The 19,271-nt window shown below is 37.5% G+C and overlaps 1 protein-coding gene across 1 annotated transcript in view; it reads left to right on the forward strand.

Annotated features, from left to right (window-relative positions):
* Positions 1-692: 692 nt before the first annotated feature.
* Positions 693-19,271, forward strand: part of LOC135473184 (sodium/calcium exchanger Calx-like) — a 28,678-nt gene continuing 10,099 nt past the window's right edge. Inside the window, exons 1-5 of the mRNA XM_064753027.1 lie at positions 693-865; positions 7,308-8,124; positions 10,265-10,365; positions 14,735-14,776; positions 17,003-17,044. Coding sequence (XP_064609097.1) covers positions 7,393-8,124; positions 10,265-10,365; positions 14,735-14,776; positions 17,003-17,044 — 917 coding nt within the window. The 5' untranslated portion in view covers positions 693-865; positions 7,308-7,392. The remainder of the gene's footprint in view (positions 866-7,307; positions 8,125-10,264; positions 10,366-14,734; positions 14,777-17,002; positions 17,045-19,271) is intronic.

Here is a 19,271-nt window from a genome sequence, read left to right on the forward strand (position 1 = left end):
TACCTTTTCTTAACATCTGAAAATATTATAACCCAAATTACCTTGCTAAAATGGTGACCAAAATAAAAAGCTGTATTTGGCCCTGATACTGGCACTAGTGCATACATTTGTGGTATAAATTCAGCACTTCTTTCACTGACCCTTTGCCGTTGTTTGAATTTAAAAGGATAAGCTAGTAATAGCCTAAAATAGTAGTCTTGAAGTGAGTTAGTGATATTGTTCCTCCTGTAAAGATAACAACCACCAATTCATTTCCTCTGGTATGGGTAGATATATAGCAGTGAAACATAACAATAATACCTGACAATCACATACTTCACAGTTGAGTTATTGGCTCTTAAAGCCTTGGTCTACACCAGCCTGCTTGGCCCTGGTCACACTTTGGTAATAAGCTTGAAGTGTAGGATTTGAGCCAGAGGCTCCTGTTAGCCTTAGTTCATGTATGCCAGTAGATCTCAGCCTGTACATAATACAGTTTAAAATAGCCTAGCTTTTCCAAGGTAGATGCAACAACATGTGGTACCTATGCAGTATACCTCACTCTCAGTAACTAAGTGTTAAGCCTTTGCCAAGGGTGGGTGAGTGGCACCTTTTACAGTAGGCATGGTACATGTTGGTGCACATGCATACAGCCCTGCCACAAGCAAGCTGGCTGGCCAAAAGTGTGTGCTGTGAAGCATTACCTGGTGATTACATGGTCCTGTGGTTCTGAAAAATCTTCATGATGATGTGCTGTTCATGAAGGCACTAAACAGTGGATGCAGGAGTAACATATATAGAGTTTGTGGGCATGGCTGGTATATTCCTGTGGAAATGCGGATGACAGATAATATTCTTATTACTCCTTACCATTACAGCTATTGAGGTAAATACAAACTTTTGCATCCCAAGTGCTTAAGTAAGTTTATACAGTTGATCATACATGTATATAAGTTAAAACTATCCACATGTAAATGATTGTATGCATGTATAGGACAATATAATTCCATTCACTTTATAAATGACTTCCACCTCTCTGCCAGATACAATGCACACGGCATTTAGTACTGTTACAGTACATGAGTGCATTAATAACCGTACTAGTCACATGCCCAGCAGTGCCTTGAGTTTGTTAGCATGGTTAGCTCAGGCCTCTCTTGCAGGGCCATGCTTATTTTGTATGTTCGTGTAGAGTAGATATTTATGTGTGTAGTATGTATGAGGATATTGCTTGTTAACAACACACTCAAGACATTGGATATGATGAAAGATACATCATGTCTTTTTTTATTTATTTCGGCACTTTTGTTGGAACAGGTGTTAGTTTATTGAAGACTCAGTGTTTATGTATTCTGCGTATATATATAGAAATATACCATATAATATACCAGAAACAAATTGCCCTATTAGACAAAGCTCTCTCCTAGTGAGACCATAAGTTAAGATGTAATTACGTCAAAGCTTTTTGATCTGCTATGTTTATTAATGGCAAAATACTAATGATGACATAATTTCGTATCTGTAATAGTCAAATTGAAAAGAGATTATTATCTTTCCAAGCCGATTAGAAAAACAGATATAGGTCAAATTGTAGTGAGAAGACAACAATATTTCAGAGGGGAGGCAACAGATTTTTAAATTTCCTGATGTGGCGCTAGTGTGAAGCAGGAGCTAAAGCCATAATTGTTAAAAAATGATAGTAGCACATCGTCTACAATGTTACAGTGTATTAGTTTCCACTGCAGTGTCAGTCCATGTTTATTGTGACTTCACAATGATGAGCTTGGAAAGAAATGTTTGACATTAATAAAATGGCATCAGGGTCCCACTGCCGGGCATTTGATGGGTCCCTATTCCTACCACAAATAGGTGAATGATGTGTATGTATGTTGATTGGCAGGGGTGCTCATGGGTGGCAATTGCTCCTTGACTTGTTCAGTGGGGAAGGCAATACTCAAGCTCTCAATCATACATGTTGACCGTGTATCTAATCACCATGTATTTGGGAAACCCCCCAAAAACTTGAATGAATGTCGTTACAATAAAATATTGGTGGAATTCTCTATTACAATACTTAACTGTGACTAAGTTTGTAATGTGTCATTTACACCTGTTCCCACTGCTATCGCCAAACTGCATAAATTGCTTCTTCTGTGTTCTTTCATTTGACGGAAAATGCAAACTTACACAGAATTTTATTTTTGACTTGTATATACAATGCATCCAGATGTTTACCCCTACATACTTGACTCTGTGAGTCTATATAGGTCTCAAGTTTTAACAGAACTACAAAAATATCTATTAACAAGCATCTTGGTATCTTTGAATATAATACCTAAAACACGATTCCAGCTATCTAAAAGGCTTCCAGGCCTTAGAAGGCCCCTGGACCCTTACCTATATACGGCTTGAATGGTACAAAGTTTTTCTTAGGCCCCCAAAGTTGTATGACGCTATATCATATCTTTATCGCTTTAAATTCGTCCCTAACAATGTAACAGGCCAGAGCATCCTTGCCCTTAAGGCAGCCGGTGGACCATTGCCTAGTATAGTATAGATAGTGTTTCGTCTGCTTCACCCCTCGATTTCCCCATTAAGATCCGTGACATTTCGCTGCCCCTGTGCTGTGATAATCGATCACACTTTCTGCTGCCCTGTTTTTTTTTTCCAGTTGTCACTATAATCAAATTCGGGTACTGTCATTCTTTGTGGGTCCTGGCATGGTGACAATTAAGCTGAAGACCACTACCACATCAGATTGATCAATCATTTAATAAGTGAAAACTTCATGGCTCTGGTGTTAAAAAACAGTCAGATGAATAAAGAAATTCATCAAATTAAGGACAAGTAAACAACCATCAACCACCAGAAATAATGTTCATTAAAACAGCTATTTAGAGATAACTTTACAAGGGCAGGAAGATTTGTTAACATCAGTGGGGTACTCCCACAAGATTTGCGCTCTTGACACGCTGCAGTGGAATGTCAAGCGTTACTGAAATGACATAATACGTCTCACTTCGGACTTCTGCCGGTGTCCCATCCACATACGTCTACATGCAAGGGGGACCTACACTCTGTCACATTCAATACTCTTCGCAATCGAGAGAAATCAAATTACAACTTTTTTTTTTCTTCCCTTAGGCCACACCAATTTAAATTGTTGTTTTATGGGCAAAATAAATTTTTTCAGTGTTGTCATGGTGTTGTCAAAATAAAACTTGAAAATTATGTAAGTTGTGGAAACTTTGAACTGTAACAGCAATATTTCCTGTTGAAGATATCCATGTACATGATCTGAAGGCCTTGAAAAACAGAAAATTTCCATAAATCTCAAGATCAAAATAAAAAGGTGGATTTTCAGTTTTGTTTTCTTCCAGTTTTGGATTTTTTAGTATTGGCTCACCCATAAATACTCAGAATAAAATTGGTGTCACCTTAAATGCATAAATAGGAGACTGATGCAAAAATGAATTTATGTATAGTCCCTTCATGTATGTATCTACAGAAAAATATGCAATTAGAAGAGTATAAGACTAAGACTACATAGCTTCATGTAGGAGACCTCCATAAATTGTTTATGCAGACAGAGGGACTGGAGGTGTCAGGCCTGAAGTTTAACAGGGGTACATTGTGTATAAGGCCCAGTGGGCACAAGCTGCTTCTTCCTTCCTTTATTTATCATCTACTGGCTGGCGGACAGCCCTTGGTAAGGCGATAGCCTCATTCATGTACCAACACACTCTTGCCAAACTCCCTGCTGCAGCTCTGTTTTCTTACTGCCACATGGTCTGTATGCCACACTTACCTCAGGTTAGTACTATATCCTTTAGATGGCCAGGTCAGTATCACTTACAGACTGCTGATTCTGCTTTCTTTTATTTACATATCTAATCTAAAGTTATGATTATTATAAAGAGCCAAATACAAGCAAGCTAGCCCAGAGAGAACTAAAAGAAAATTAGATATCTTATTTAGTAGGATTAATAGGGTTTGTCCATAAAATTGGACAACACCTGCCCAGATTTTTTTTTCACTTGGCAGGGATTCAGCTGGTTCACCTACCGTGTTGTTTATTTAGTTGTCTTGCCTGGTGGCTGCCAAATATACTTTTGAATGCTAAGTTAACGAAGCCACGTCTTATCAATTATAGGGGTGGAAGTGTGGATACGTATAATATGTACATACATGTTGGCCTGTATGCACATCTTCAGAACGATTTATAAGCACTGAGAGTGACGTTTCCTGATGGACACATTTAAAGCTGTCTTGTTCACTAGGCGGAACCAGCATTAGTTACCAATGCTTGAACCATCTACTTAAAAGTACTTATACCTATTGTGGAGGTCATGGGCTACTTAATCTACTAAGGCTGTTTTGGTAGACAAAATAATAAACTCTAGTTCTTGACGAAAAACTGAGCGGGTCAAGCCGATGCAATGCAAGTGGGCAGTCTTTAAGTACAATGCACAGCTTATATGCAATGGGCCAAGTGCACAAGTCAAGACTAATAGACCAAGGAATTACATGGAAACAATAAATTCCCATTTTTAATAGGTGGTAGTTAACACATACAGCTGCTCTAGTGGAGTGGGTTGGACACTTGTCATGGTGTGATTTACCACATTAATCTAAAGTAATCATGAAGGTTCCTTGTATTACATAAACAGCAATCTCAGTCCTGGCTGGTCTTGTGAGATTCTGGTGGGCATAATTCACAAGGCAGTGTGCAGTCTTGGCTGGTCTTGTGAGATTCTGATGGGCGTAACTCACAAGGCAGTGTGCAGTCCTGGCTGGTCTTGTGAGATTCTGGTGAGCATAATTCACAAGGTAGTCTCAGTCCTGGCTGGTCTTGTGAGATTCTGGTGGGCATAATTCACAAGGCAGTGTGCAGTCCTGGCAGGTCTTGTGAGATTCTGATGGGCATAATTCACAAGGTAGTCTCAGTCCTGGCTGGTCTTGTGAGATTCTGGTGGGCATAATTCACAAGGCAGTCTCAGTCCTGGCTGGTCTTGTGAGATTCTGGTGGGCATAATTCACAATGCAGTGTGCAGTCCTGGCTGGTCTTGTGAGATTCTGGTGGGCATAATTCACAAGGCAGTGTACAGTCCTGGCTGGTCTTGTGAGATTCTGGTGGGCATAATTCACAATGCAGTGTGCGGTCCTGGCTGGTCTTGTGAGATTCTGGTGGGCATAATTCACAAGGCAGTGTACAGTCCTGGCTGGTCTTGTGAGATTTTGGTGGGCATAATTCACAATGCAGTGTGCAGTCCTGGCTGGTCTTGTGAGATTCTGATGGGCATAATCCACAAGGCAGTGTGCAGTCCTGGCAGGTCTTGTGAGATTCTGGTGGGCATAATTCATAAGGCAGTCTCAGTCCTAGCTGGTCTTGTGAGATTCTGGTGGGCATAATTTACAAGGCAGTCTCAGTCCTGGCTGGTCTTGTGAGATTCTGGTGGGCATAATTCACAAGGTAGTGTGGGCCTTGTAGTTGGGTAAGTGCCACCAAATTTATATATATATTACATATATATATATAGGTGGAAATTAAAGTCTGGTATATATATAGCTTACATCCATGTTTATTAGCTGATACATGTATGTGGGGACTGATGCATACACGGCCGTCATGATGCGAACCTTGCACAAGATGTTTACAGTTTACAGCAGTTTTCTTGGCTATCATGGCATATAGCAAATGATTAATAACCTTTGCAGCCAGACCTGTGTACATGTATGAGGGAAATCTTCTGTCCCCGGATAATTGAAGAAATTCTAATAGCTCCACAACTCACAAATGATAAAAAGGCTTGAAAAACATATCCTGTCCATACAAGGATTACTTATAAATAATGTACACAGGAACAAAAACAGTATTGTCCACATTTATATTGTCCTATATTTTTCTGCTTAGCCTGAGTAAAGCTTGCTTTAGATGAGAAAATCATGGAATTATTGGCTTAGACCTATTCCATATGTATTTGCCAGAGGAATGCATATGTAGAGAAGCACATGTCCATAAACTTCTGAAAAGAAGTCCTACAGTCATATCCATTGTCTTTGTGTCGGTCATAATTAATGATCCAAATCATGGGTTCTTTACATCCTTCACTTTCTGTAATCTTAAACATAGACAATGTTTATATACGTGTAATATGCAGGAATGAAAACTACATGTACTTTTACAGCTGCTTATATGCTCCTCTGAATAAAGGCAAATGGATTCATTGAAGCCTAATTTATTGTCACAGTGTATTTTAATATGGATGACGATGGATCATTGTGGGTATTGTTTGCATTATACCCATGAGGACTCCTCCCAGTAATGGCTGTTTGTAAACCACAGTACATATAAGTAAGGTTTTGCTTTTGTAATAGCTTCCCCATTTGTTAAGAGGCTTTCTGGAGGAGGTACTTGGCCTAGAGTATTAAGTGAAGTACTCTTGAGTTTTTTTGTTTTTTTTTTAAACCAAATAAATAAGGTAGTTAAGGTTTATTATAGGTCTGAAAAAGAAATATACATCTCAAAAGCCATGTCATAACCACTAGCCAGCATCCTTGCGATCTGAAAATTCTTTGTTAATTCATTGGGTGTGTAAGGTTAAGTAAACAAACCATTTAATTGTTTGTGACTGCAGATCTTTACCTCATCAGGTGAAGGTGTATTGAAAACACAAGACAGTGATGTTGCTGTGTGCAGAACTTGACCAGATTTGTTTTTAATACATGCAGATAATACAATTAAAGGAGGTGAACATAAAGCATATGTACTTAATGTTTACCTCCTCAGTGGCTATGATCTTAGACAAGGAAGTTTATCCAGCTTTCCCTTTTCCCTGTAGTGGCCACGAACTTGGACAAGGAAGTTTCTCCAGCTTTCCCTCTTCCCTGTAGTGGCCACGATCTTGGACAAGGAAGTTTCTCCAACTTTGCCTGTTCCCTGTAGTGGCTACGATCTTGGACAAGGAAGTTTCTCCAGCTTTCCCTGTTTCCTGTAGTGGCCACGATCTTGGACAAGGAAGTTTCTCCAGCTTTCCCTGTTCATAGGGCGTGGTGACAACAAACGATTGATGAAGCTCATATTTGCACCATCTAACAATTGTGAAAGACCACTTGTCTTCCACCAGTGTTACATGGTGTTGATATCACACTTGGGAAAGTCTGCAGATTGCATGTACCTGCCAGATGTTGATGGTTTAGCCCAGGCACCCTGGTTTCCACTACCCATAAACAGAACTCTGTTACATAAGTTAAACAACAATCAGATAAAAAAACTGCTATTTGAAAGCTTTCAATGCTCTAATGTTGGTTGTCTTCTCTATTTTCAGGAGCAGATGACTGAGAAGATCTTCTGATGAACTTTCAGCTCCTAGTCTGTGAGGAGAGCATAATTATTAGCAGAAGAATTCCATAATGAGCACTTCTGTAAGGGTTAACTACACCAATGGTTACATAGTAGAGTTTGTGGAAGCAGGTAAAGAAGCCTGCTCAAGCTGGTTACTGCTGCCTGCAGAGAACCTGTGGGCGACATGGCTGCGTGGTATACTCTACATCCTCTGTTTGCTTTGGTTCTTCATGGGCATTGCCATCATCAGCGATGTCTTCATGTCCAGTATCGAGGTCATCACTAGTAAGAAGAGGAAAGTATTACGATGGGATGAAACACAACAAAAGAAAGTTGAAATCGAGGTGCTCATCTGGAACGAAACTGTTGCCAACTTGACATTGATGGCATTGGGTAGTAGCGCACCAGAGATTTTACTAGCTGTGATCGAAACAGGTTTACGTCTGGGACAAGATACTGGAGACGGTTTAGGAACATTTACCATCATCGGCAGTGCAGCCTTCAATCTTCTCATCATCACAGCAATTTGTATAGTTAGTGTTCCAGCGCCCAACGTGAAGAAAATCCGTGAGTTTGGGGTGTTTGGTGTGACAGCTGTGTGGTCACTGTGGGCCTATATATGGATGCTGCTAGTTGTACAGTACATCTCTCCAGGAGTGGTGGAGCCTTGGGAAGCTTGGGTCACCCTGGGTTACATGCCGTTGTTTGTGTTTGTCTCCTATTGCCAGGACAATGGTTGGTGGTGCAGAAAAAGGAAAGTTGATGATGACATTGGAACAGATTCCACCTCTGATGACCCTGTAAGTCAAACAAAAAAAAACAACCAAACAAAGTTTTATTGTCGTCTGTTTTAAATATTTTTAAATTATTGAATGAAGTATTTGCTTGTTGGCTTAGATAGTTTGTTTTAAAAAAAACAACAAGTTTCAGTTCATGAATTTTGTGATTATTTGAGAGGCCTGACATTTATAAAACAGAACAATCATGATTAGGGGATTTTTTTTTCTTTTCTTTTAATTTTGACATTGACATTTAACTCGAGAGACTTTTATGGAAAAGTTTTTGGTATGCTCATCCATTTTTTTATAAAGGAATCTCAAAATTATTAGAGGGCAGAAATTATATTACTATGATGCCCCATCAGGCATTGCCATTGTTTACAAAAACCCAAAGGAAAGGTGAAGCTGATAATAATTTCTTGCATCATTTCACTGTAACATTTGGATGTTGCATGAACAAGCAGCAGTAGGCATTATATAGTGCCACCTGTGCCACAAAATCAGCAGGACTAGATTAATCAGTTCACTTGGAGGCAAGATGTTGTTTTATGAAGCAGCTGCAATTTATACCAACCTCATTTTCCATCACAACACATAGTTTAGACATAATCATGCATGGTACAAGTGATCCTATGTTCTGGAGCAGAAATAAAGATATATGCAATGCATCAAGCTTTCTCAGATGGTTAAACCTTTGGGGAAATATGAAATATTTTCAGAATGAATCCGTCAAGTTAACAGAATTATTGCTTTGTGAATGTACATGGTGTTAAAAATTTAATAAACCATTGTGATCTGACAGGATTATGTATCTGCAATCAGCATTACATCATGGTGGTATTCACAAACCAAACAAGATAATCAATTTATGGAAGCTATAGGTAGAAACATATTAAATCATGCAGTACATGCAACAGCTCCTACCCTGAATTTCAAACAACAACAGAGTGTATACCAAAATGGCTTTAACAGGAAATAGGTGATTCCCAGTGACATCTTTGAGGTAAGATTGGGTATTGCCCACTGGGTGTCTGTTGTTAGAGGTGTCCTAAGCTTGGCAGAGGCCCTCGGCTGGTAAGGGCATACAGTGGGCAATATACACAAACTTACCTCAAAGATGGCTGGCATTGCAAATCATCTATATTCAAGTATTTATTTTTACCTAGCTACCTCCAAATTAATAATACAGCTTCAAAACATGGAATTTCCACCTTGGACCAATTCGCCTTTATTCAAAACATCTGTGATTGGTGATGTCATGCTGTGAAAAAAACTTTATGACATTACCAAATTTAACGTGCAGTGCCAGACACTGCTTAGAGCCAAATGTTGCCTTTGTCCTTGCTTGATTGGGAGCAGAGCTAAGCTTACTTTAAACACTAATTTTACACATTTTGACTTCAAATTTTGCACACAAAAATATATGCCACCATTGTTTCTGGTTATTTTACATTTTTACAAAGAAATTTTGTTTGCTAATAATGTTCCTCTTTAAGTACATGTTACAAAAACAGCATGTGGTGACCTACACCTACTGTACCTGCAGAAACTTGCACCTGCAGGAATTCAATTTGTCCATGGAACTGTAAACATCAGTTCCCAATGAGATTTTACACCTGCTTTTTTCACACCAGCTTGCATATTGTTTACATATACATATATACAGCCCCTGACCCACTATCATGGTGTACAGTGTAGACCTATATTACTGTGAGTTCAAGTATAGCTTTAAAGTGGTCAAATTGCGGTGCATTCACTTTTTGGGTTCATTAAAATGAGTTTTCGAGATCTCTTAATCTCTTAATGAATTTACGACTGCACCCTCCTTTCACAACAGCAGGCCTGTGGTTCAAGATTTAGTTACAGGTACTGTTATTATTCAGATTGAAGGGAAAGCAAAATTCATTTGACGTGATGAATAACCTCAATGTACATGGATACATGTGTGTAAAAAGTAATAATGGACAGGATGTAAATGTTCCTGACTCAAGTTACAGAACTATTGACAAGCTAATGACCCAGATACTTTATTCTGATGAAGATGTTTTCCCGATGTGATAGCCGGGAGAGGAAATAGGTGGTACTGTTTGTTGTGATTGATGATCTTTGCTTACTGCATGTGTTAACAGTTTTTTTATCTAATGATTTTTTAATTTGACAGCATGTTCGAGTTCTTACAAACCGACAGCGTACAGGCTCCTTCATGGGCCATCTGCCAAAGGAACTGGTTACTCTGGAGGCGGAAAAGGCTCATAGGCTCAGGTGATTATACCCTCTTAAGCTGTGTTAAGTAGCATTGGATTTTATAAACAGTTTAGTTTTGCAGTGCTATGTAATCCTGTACCTGACCCATGCCTCTGTGTTTACCCATATCCGAAACAGCAGATAACCATGCTGTGCAGCACTGGCAGACATATAATCAAAACCACTGGTATGTAAACTGAACATGACTAAATCTTCCCATTGTATGTTCATCTTCACCATCTACGTCATTGCTTATCTCCACCTATACCATGTCTGGTGAAGCTGTATTGTCTGTTCAGACACCAAACCTGATGCATTGTATACATGTAACTTTCAGGCTAAACACAATGTTGTACGTGTATCTATCCAGCAAATGTATAGGCCGCTTTTTTGGAGAACTAGAAATACTGCAGCTGTAATGGAAAGTATTTAGTTTTTATCTGATTCTGTTTTTAATTAACTCCATTTTTTTTTTTGTCACTATATACATGTACTTACACATCGTCGTGCCTGAGAGGCAATGTAAATCCTCTCAGACTTAACCAGCCGTTACTAAAAAATTATCATATGAATACATTTAGATCATAAAGACCAATGTGTATCCACGGTAGCTAGTGCTAATATCAAAGCCATGCAGGCATATTTCTCAGTTTCTCAGTTTCTAAATATTTCTCAGAATAATAAGACAGAGAATATGCTGGTTTCTCTATGTATATGGACTTTAGCTAAATAAAGCCTGGTAAACAGCTGCCCCCAATAATATTTTTATTTCTATCAAGCTAAAAGGCTTTCAAACAACTGCTCTAGGTGAGGGTATTGATCAAAATTTACTTACAAAGCACAATTATTAATAAAACGAATATTCACTTAAACCATGTTCAAGGTTCATTAGCATCAAAGCCACAACATTAAACCTTTTGTTTCTTTTAAATACATTGATTATATTTCAGTATATTTTGATATTAATTAAATTTCATATATTTGTATATTCAGATTTGCTTTATGTAAATAAAGAAGCATTTCAAATGTACATGTACATTATAACAGATATTAACTACAGACCATTGACTTATAAACTACATACATGTACATCCCTAAAATTACGTTTCATTTCCCTTTTTTCATTTTCAAATAACTGATTCTGCAGCATCAGTAACTTACAGCATTGAACCAACACCCATTTCCACTTATTTACCAGCGCCACTAGTTACAATATTAAAGTATTTAATATACCCTAATTCCTCAACCTTTTCACGTATGAAAAAGCAATTTTCAGTATAATTTACGCACCTTTTGACGTTACGCATTTATGACGTTGATCTTGGAGACAAAACTACATTGGTTAGATTGGGCCTACACAGTATAATGCCTTCAGAATATGCTTGAATGAACACCTTGCAAACACGCCAAAAGGTTGAAGTATTTACGGTAGTAATTAATTTGACATAAATATGATGCTTTCATGTATCCAAACTGTTTTTACTGACAGCATGTCATGAACATACCCAGTAAGAAACAGTAATGAGTAGTCATTATAGCAGACATCAAAGTGTGGATGATGACAAGATCTTAATGGAATATACATGACACCACAGTTTTGCAAAGTGTTTCATTGCCTAAAATCATATCGAAATAAAAACCCAAAATAATCTTTGTATATAGATTGTTAACGCTCTGTTTTTAATTTGGTTAAGAGCTCGTAGAACAAATTGCTTAATAATTCAGGTACTGGTATCACACTTTTAAATACATTTAGATTTGGTAAGTGGATATGATGCATGTTGGAGGGGATTGAGTGCTTGGAGTGAATCAAGAACATATTAAGACATCTTAATGTCCCTTCTAGTGATAATGTTCTAACCAGAGCATATATGTGGCTCTAGAAAGAACTTGATGGCCATACACTCCAACTGGCCATGCAGTCCTGGTGAGATTTCTCAATTGTCAGTACATATAAAACTGATGCCAGTTCCCCCTTAAAATATGTACACCTGCCAGCTTGGCCTCTTCACTGTAGGCAGGCCAACTGGTAGTACTCCTACATTAGTTATATACCACACATGCCACCCTCATACTGGCAAATTCAACAGCCATTCCTCGTCAATTTGGGACTTTTTATTAAAGCGGGGGCCGAAAGGCCACCCATGTACCAGGCTGTATCTGATATATGTTCTACTATCATAACACACAGACCAGCTATTACTGACATAATACGGTTTTGATAAGCCTTGAAAAAAGGAATAGTGCTTGTCACTTTTAAAGCTACATGTACATGCTTGTATTTGTTTATAGATCTGTCTTAGTTTATTACGTATTCGTGTGCAGATTTTTATGTTGCACACTCCCAATATCCTATGTTTGACATACTTGAAAATTACTTCTACAAATGTGTGTCAGATTTGCACAAGAACAGTGTACGAGAATGATTGGATATAATTATCTCAGACTACCTCCATGACTGGAATTCATCTTTAAGATAGTATATAAAATAAATAACTTATCCACAGCATTGGGAGTCATTTTTGATTAATTGATACATGTATATATACATGTGTACATGTACATCTATGTTACAAAGTACTCCAGCTCTTGCATTTTTTTCTTGGTGTTTTAATTTTTATGTTGATGTTGCAAAATTTATTTTCAAGCCACATGTTGAAATAATTTCTTGAAAATTGCCCAGCTCGTTCTACTGAATTCCCCCAGTGTTTAGCCACTTTTTGATCATAATTGGTTCTTTAACAAATTGACTGAACATCATGAAAGAAATAGATTGTGCATGCATGCATGTCACCATCTGCTCTTCTGGGGCTTGTCTGACAACAGCATAAATGAGGTTGAGATGTGAAATATCAAAGTGTTTAGTTTTAAACATTTTGAATAATCTCATATTTAAGAGTGTTATGATTACACCCAGTATATAATCATGGTGTTGTTCATCATGTGTTTAGTCGAGTGAATCAGTGACAAAAACATAAGCCCCTGGAGAAAATAGGCTGGCATCGGTCAGCCTGTCATTGTCAGACAAGGTTAGCGGTCTATCAATCAGACCAGATTACAGCAATCAATCCTGCCTTCGATTTTTCTGCACTTAGCAGAAAAATTTGCATAATTGATTTATAAACCTGGAAGAAAATCGTTACTGTTCACTGCTGTGAAATTGAATTTGTTGCATTATAAGTACTGCACATACTTACAGATGTACATGTGAGTTAAAAATTAATTAATGTTGGTCACAAATTAATTTAAAAAAATTAATGTTGGTCACACATTTTTCATGTGCAGAAGATTTTGGAATCTTGATATGTACTGGTATATGTATGTATCAAATGTCTAAACTTTATGCATACATAAACGTTTACATTGTAATCACGAAATGAGCCTACATTTAATAGGAGTAGAGACATGATGGAAATTCTGAAAAAAATTAAAAGTCAAGTAGACAAAGCGGTACGAATTAAAGATTTCTGTTAGCAATGGCTCATAATGCCCTGGCTTCTTCAAGTGCACATGGTGATCTATTTCTCATACTACATAGCTCAACACCCATTTATTACAGTAGTTGTAGTCTGTTATGGTGTCAAGCCTGTTCACTGTAACATTAAACAGAAATAATTAACACCTTTCCTGCAGGCTAGTGTAATTTGCCCAGGTTAATATGCTGTGGTTCTGCTCAGGTCCTGGCCTGCATGTTACAGTGGGTGTTTACCTTGTGAAGATGGAGTGTGATATGCTGATAGACGGCTTGCCTGATAACTCTCTTACAGACCTACATAAAGGTTTATGCAAGCTTGTTCTTGCTTATTATCACATGGAAATGAGACTAGCGAATTGGGAAGACAGACCCGTATCGTAGGAAGAGTCGAGTCTTGTCAAGATGAGAGATACTGAAACTTGCACATATGGAGTCATGGAGTGCATGTGCATCTGTCTGAGAACAACCAGATAATGTGTCTTATGTATGGATGTGAAAAAATGTCAGATTTGTTTAATCATTTCCTCACGGTAAGGTGGTGATGTTTATAACCACATGTCCGTCAAGCAGTTGTGTTTATAGTTTCGAGCAATTGTAAGAATCTTTCACTACAGAAAAAAATCTTCAGATCTGATCAAAATTACGTATTTCAGTTAAATTTTTTTTTAATTGTTTCGCATTTATCAGCTGTTTGGGTGCTAATTAAATTATCATAATTATTATTCCATGTGGCTTTGTCAGATTTCCAAAAAGTTAAAAGTGTGTATGTAAGCGATTTCTTAGGGCCATTAAAATGAAAGCAGATAACACAAATCACCTTCTGCATGTGAGTACAAGTTCACTGCACACGCTTATGATACTAATAGGGAATGTCAAACAAAAATATTCATATTTAAATGCTGTTATTTTTAGCATATTCTCATTGACCAAACCACCGACAGAGCCAGGGGAGAAGTGAGTATGTTTTGTAGCAGTTGTACTTACACTGTACTTACTTGTAATATAAGACTTCTTGGTGATGGATATTTGCGCTAGCAATGTAGCTTTAGTCTTTCTGTAGAAATTGTGCTAGTCTATTGTTTCTGTGCATTTAATGCATGTAGCATTGCTAATCTAGTTTTGGTTAGCTCTTGTCATAATTTTCCGCTGGTGTTATTAACATTCCAGTTGTGAAAAAAATGCAGAGTTTGTCAGCCTTCTGATTCCATTGGCCTTAATTTGTTTGCGGCCTTGTTGTAATCAGCATCTCTGCTTCATTCACCATAATTGCCTTTCTGTGATGTCTCATTTTGCCTTGTTATTGCATACTTGTGTAAATGTCAGATGTGTACAGAGATACAGTACGTTTCCCTTTCCCTGTGTGGAATGATCCATGTCCTTCATGCACATTCATGTGCAGATTAAAATCTTCCTGTTCATGTTACTTCCCTGAGCATTGGTTTGACAGTTCCAAAGGAACGTGGGATCAAGAGTTTGTTCAGCAGAGTGATTTCAATTAACAAACCCTAAAATCCTGGAGTGGAAGTGAAACGTGTCCGCCTCTTGACAAGTTAACCAATTGAAGTACAAACTATTTGTCCCACAAGTATACACATGGATTCACTATACATGTTGTTTCAGATAATACCTAACCCTAATTCCTCAACCTTTTCACATGTGAAAGAGTAACTTTCAGTGCAATGTTTGCACAGTTTTAATTTGATTTTTGAGAGAAATCAGCATTGGTTGGATTGGCCATTTTCAGAGCTTAACAAAAAGCCTTCAGAGTATGCTTGAATAAACACCTTGAAAAAGTGAGAAAAGGTTGAAGAATTGCTGTAACTGAAAATGACCATAGGAGATCCTGACAGTATTTATGACAGGCTATTATGCTAACTTTTTACAAGAATCGTTTTCTTTGCAGTGAGGAAAATTTTTAAGCATTTAGATGGTCAGCATTATTTTATTGATTGGATTTAATGAAAATCTAACTTCATTTTGCTCGTTCAAGCTTTATATAAAATAACAAAAAAATAAGGTTTCCAGACAATTAAGTACTCTGAATTTTTACCCTCAGATATCAGATAGAATTTCCATACGTGTAACTTACAGGTTCAAGTTTTTATATGTCTCATTTTCTGTCCAGCTTGAAGTAACATGATTTTATTAATGCGTTAGAAATGCACGTACAAGTCATTATGACAATGATTGAGAATATATGGCTAGTTTAACCTAATATCATAACACTACTTAAGGCAGCCACCATTACTAATTATAAGTACAGCATATTTGTTTTTGTTACGCCCTTTTCTGGTTTTTCAACAACTTGTGTAAATAAACTATAGTTCCAAGAATATGCAGATGGCAAGGGTCTGTAATTTATTATCAGACCTGAAAGAATGCCAGTTTCAGCCAGGAGCTGCCAAAATCAAGTCCAAATTGGTCACCTAACATAAGCTGTTGGTTCCTGTTCATTAGTCTGCTGCTATGCTGTATCACATATATATATATATATATGTACAACTCAAGCTGTAAGCACATTTATATTTACTTGTATATGTATACATGCTGATGAAGTAAGGATGCATCTGCTGTGTTATTTAGTCATGCAGTGTTGATTTCAAACATGTCATTTTCAAGCAAGTCAGGCATAGCTGTTTTGATGTTAAGCCGTTATGTAAGTTATTATCTTTCAGTACATTTCATTTAGAAATAGTTTTATGTATGAATAGAACAGCTTGGCTGAATACCACTGAAGCTTTTATACCCAGACCATGAAAGCCAGCAAAACTTACACAAATGTCAGGCTTACTCTGAGATTTTGTGTTACGGGTAATAATGTAATCTGAAAGTAAATCAGTAAATTCAATACACATTGATAATTAATATAAACATGTACTTGATGGATGGATTGATCACAAGTTATGGAGAGATTTACTGATACCTAAAACCAGTGAATAGTCATGCAGATTAGGTTGTTTCAATGCATACATGTACAGCACTGTAAGTAGAAATCTGACTTAGTAGTTTTTTAGGTATCGGTATTTATGCAATTTACATGCGCATGTAATTTGACATGATTGATGAACACATGCAGTAGCTTGACTTTCCTGTGTGTGAAGTGCCATGAGATGAATCTTTTTCCAGAGCTGTAATGATCCCATTTTGCCATCACCCATATTTAGCCTTATTTGCTTGCAGAATAGTGTATGTGGCATCAGTAGATAATAACAGTGTTCGCAGGTGAGTGACTTGATTGTATTTTCCAACTGAAGTGTGGAAAAAACCCTGCCCACTCAATAACCCCACCCCGGTAGGATATGCGTGCCTTCGTGTATTTGCCCTTTACTGTTGTGATGTCTGTATGTTTATGTACACAGTCCTCGTTTCGTGATTTTCCTGTACTTTTTTTATGTTGTATGGAAATATAAATTTCTTGTATATTTAGTACACCAAAAAGTTTTCTGTGTACATGTACATGTAATTGGAAGGTCAACTGTGCATTTAGACACAATTTAATTTTATAAAGTTTTTGTTCATTTTGTATTCATTTATACAGTGAAAAAATATATTGGGATACAGTGCCAAGAGAATGCCAAGTTGGAAATATCACAAAATATCAAGAATTCACATTTTCTAATCAAAAAAGTTTGGTGCAGTTAATTGCAAGGTAAAACTTCAGTTTCTCAAGCGTATACTACAGGGAGAACCTAGGTGTGCATGTGTATGTATTAAATGCGACTGCTGCAACATGCGCACATGTAAATGCAGTTCTCAGACTTTATTAATTCATGGCAAAGCTTTGGGCCGGGAGCTATATCATCTATATGCAATCTTGTGAGAACATATGTACTGATACCTCTGACCTTTACCTTATATCTACACATGTTCTCGCCCACCAGTGCAAGATCAGGTGTTCGATTTCTTGTCGACGGATCCTCCATGGCAAGAGGTCAACCTTAGTACCTCTTGCTCAGACTGTAGTTGCTGCTGAACTTTATTTTCTCTGCTGGTTTGTTCAGGCTGTTCTCCTTAAAATGCTTATAGTAGACGAGCCAGTGAAAGGTTTATAGCATCCTGACTATATTGGACTGGGTCATAAATAAACTAGCATTTAACATAGCCGTATATCTCCCCACGATTTCTTTGGCTTTGTCTGGTGGAGGCAGATCTATAAACAGATCAATACTCCTGATATCCCTCTGTCCCCTTGTGGACTGATCGCTGTTTCTCGTTAACCTTTTTTCTTGGTGCTTCAACTCTTAAAATGCCTTACTGTGATTCTCTGCCCGGAGAAGAGCAAACAACATGTTTTGTTTAGTTGATTACAAACACTGGCAACTTTTGTCTCATCAGACTGTGGGCTTCATGGAAAATACCTTGGAGAGTAACTGAACAAATCAATTATAGGAAAAATAATTTCGTTCTGTGAATGTTGGCATCACCATAATTAAGTAATCTTCTCTACAAATGAAATCTTAATTGGTTCTTTATTTATATCGGGTAAATCACACATGGAATAAGGTGCTATCACAAAAAGTTGACTTTTTTGTTGCTTTTTTTACAACAATCATGGGAACCAGGCAAGAAATTTGACTCCAGTAGCAACATGTAGATCGCCCAACTGAGAATGAAATTGTTGGGAAAAGTTTTTTTTTGCACTCGTGACAATCACATCATTGTCTTGCTTCTAATCAGATTATCATTTGCTTTAAATAAGCCTGTGATTTAAATCAGTTAGGCGCTCCTCCATGAAGGTTTTAAATGAAAAAGCACTGTTTTCTTTTAATCCATGATATATGAGCGAGGAGTAAATGCCTCTTACTTCACTAAACTCCCTTTGTCCCATAGCCTTTCCCTTTTTGTAAACAGCTATGATTGATATCAGTGGCTCAATTGAATGTAACAAGTACATGTATGTGGGACTAATATAACAGCCTGCTTATAGTCCCAGCATGTATAAACTCTTCTCAACCAAAGTACGCTTCAAGCTTAAATCTGTTTCAAAAAAGCAGAAGAAGTGATCAATGTACTTGTGTATGTATCCTGTAGCATTTAGAACTGACTACCCGTGGATTATTTTGATGTTATAGACAACTTTATAACTTTATATGCATGCTGTCTTGATATTTAACATACAATCGCACGGAATACACATAGGAGACATATAACGAGAAGTCATTTCTGGTTTGTGGAAGAATGCTGCTTGTGTGGTTTAGAGGGAGGGCAGTTCCCCAAGCATTTTGACGTGTAATCCCGACCATATGCTGGTGGATATCTGATGACTGAGTCTTTGATATTATATAACATCTTGGCGGCTGTGGTTGGTGGTTGTTTATAGATAGAGGTTAACCCCTATTGTCTGCATGGGCTGACTTTCGTATCTCCATGGAACACTTCAAGATATTCATGATTAAAGAGGATCACCTCTCAATTGGTTTTGTTTGCTGGCATGTGTATGCTACATGCA

The sequence above is a fragment of the Liolophura sinensis genome, chromosome 8 (assembly GCF_032854445.1).
Source record: "Liolophura sinensis isolate JHLJ2023 chromosome 8, CUHK_Ljap_v2, whole genome shotgun sequence".
Taxonomy (NCBI): Eukaryota; Metazoa; Mollusca; class Polyplacophora; order Chitonida; family Chitonidae; genus Liolophura; species Liolophura sinensis.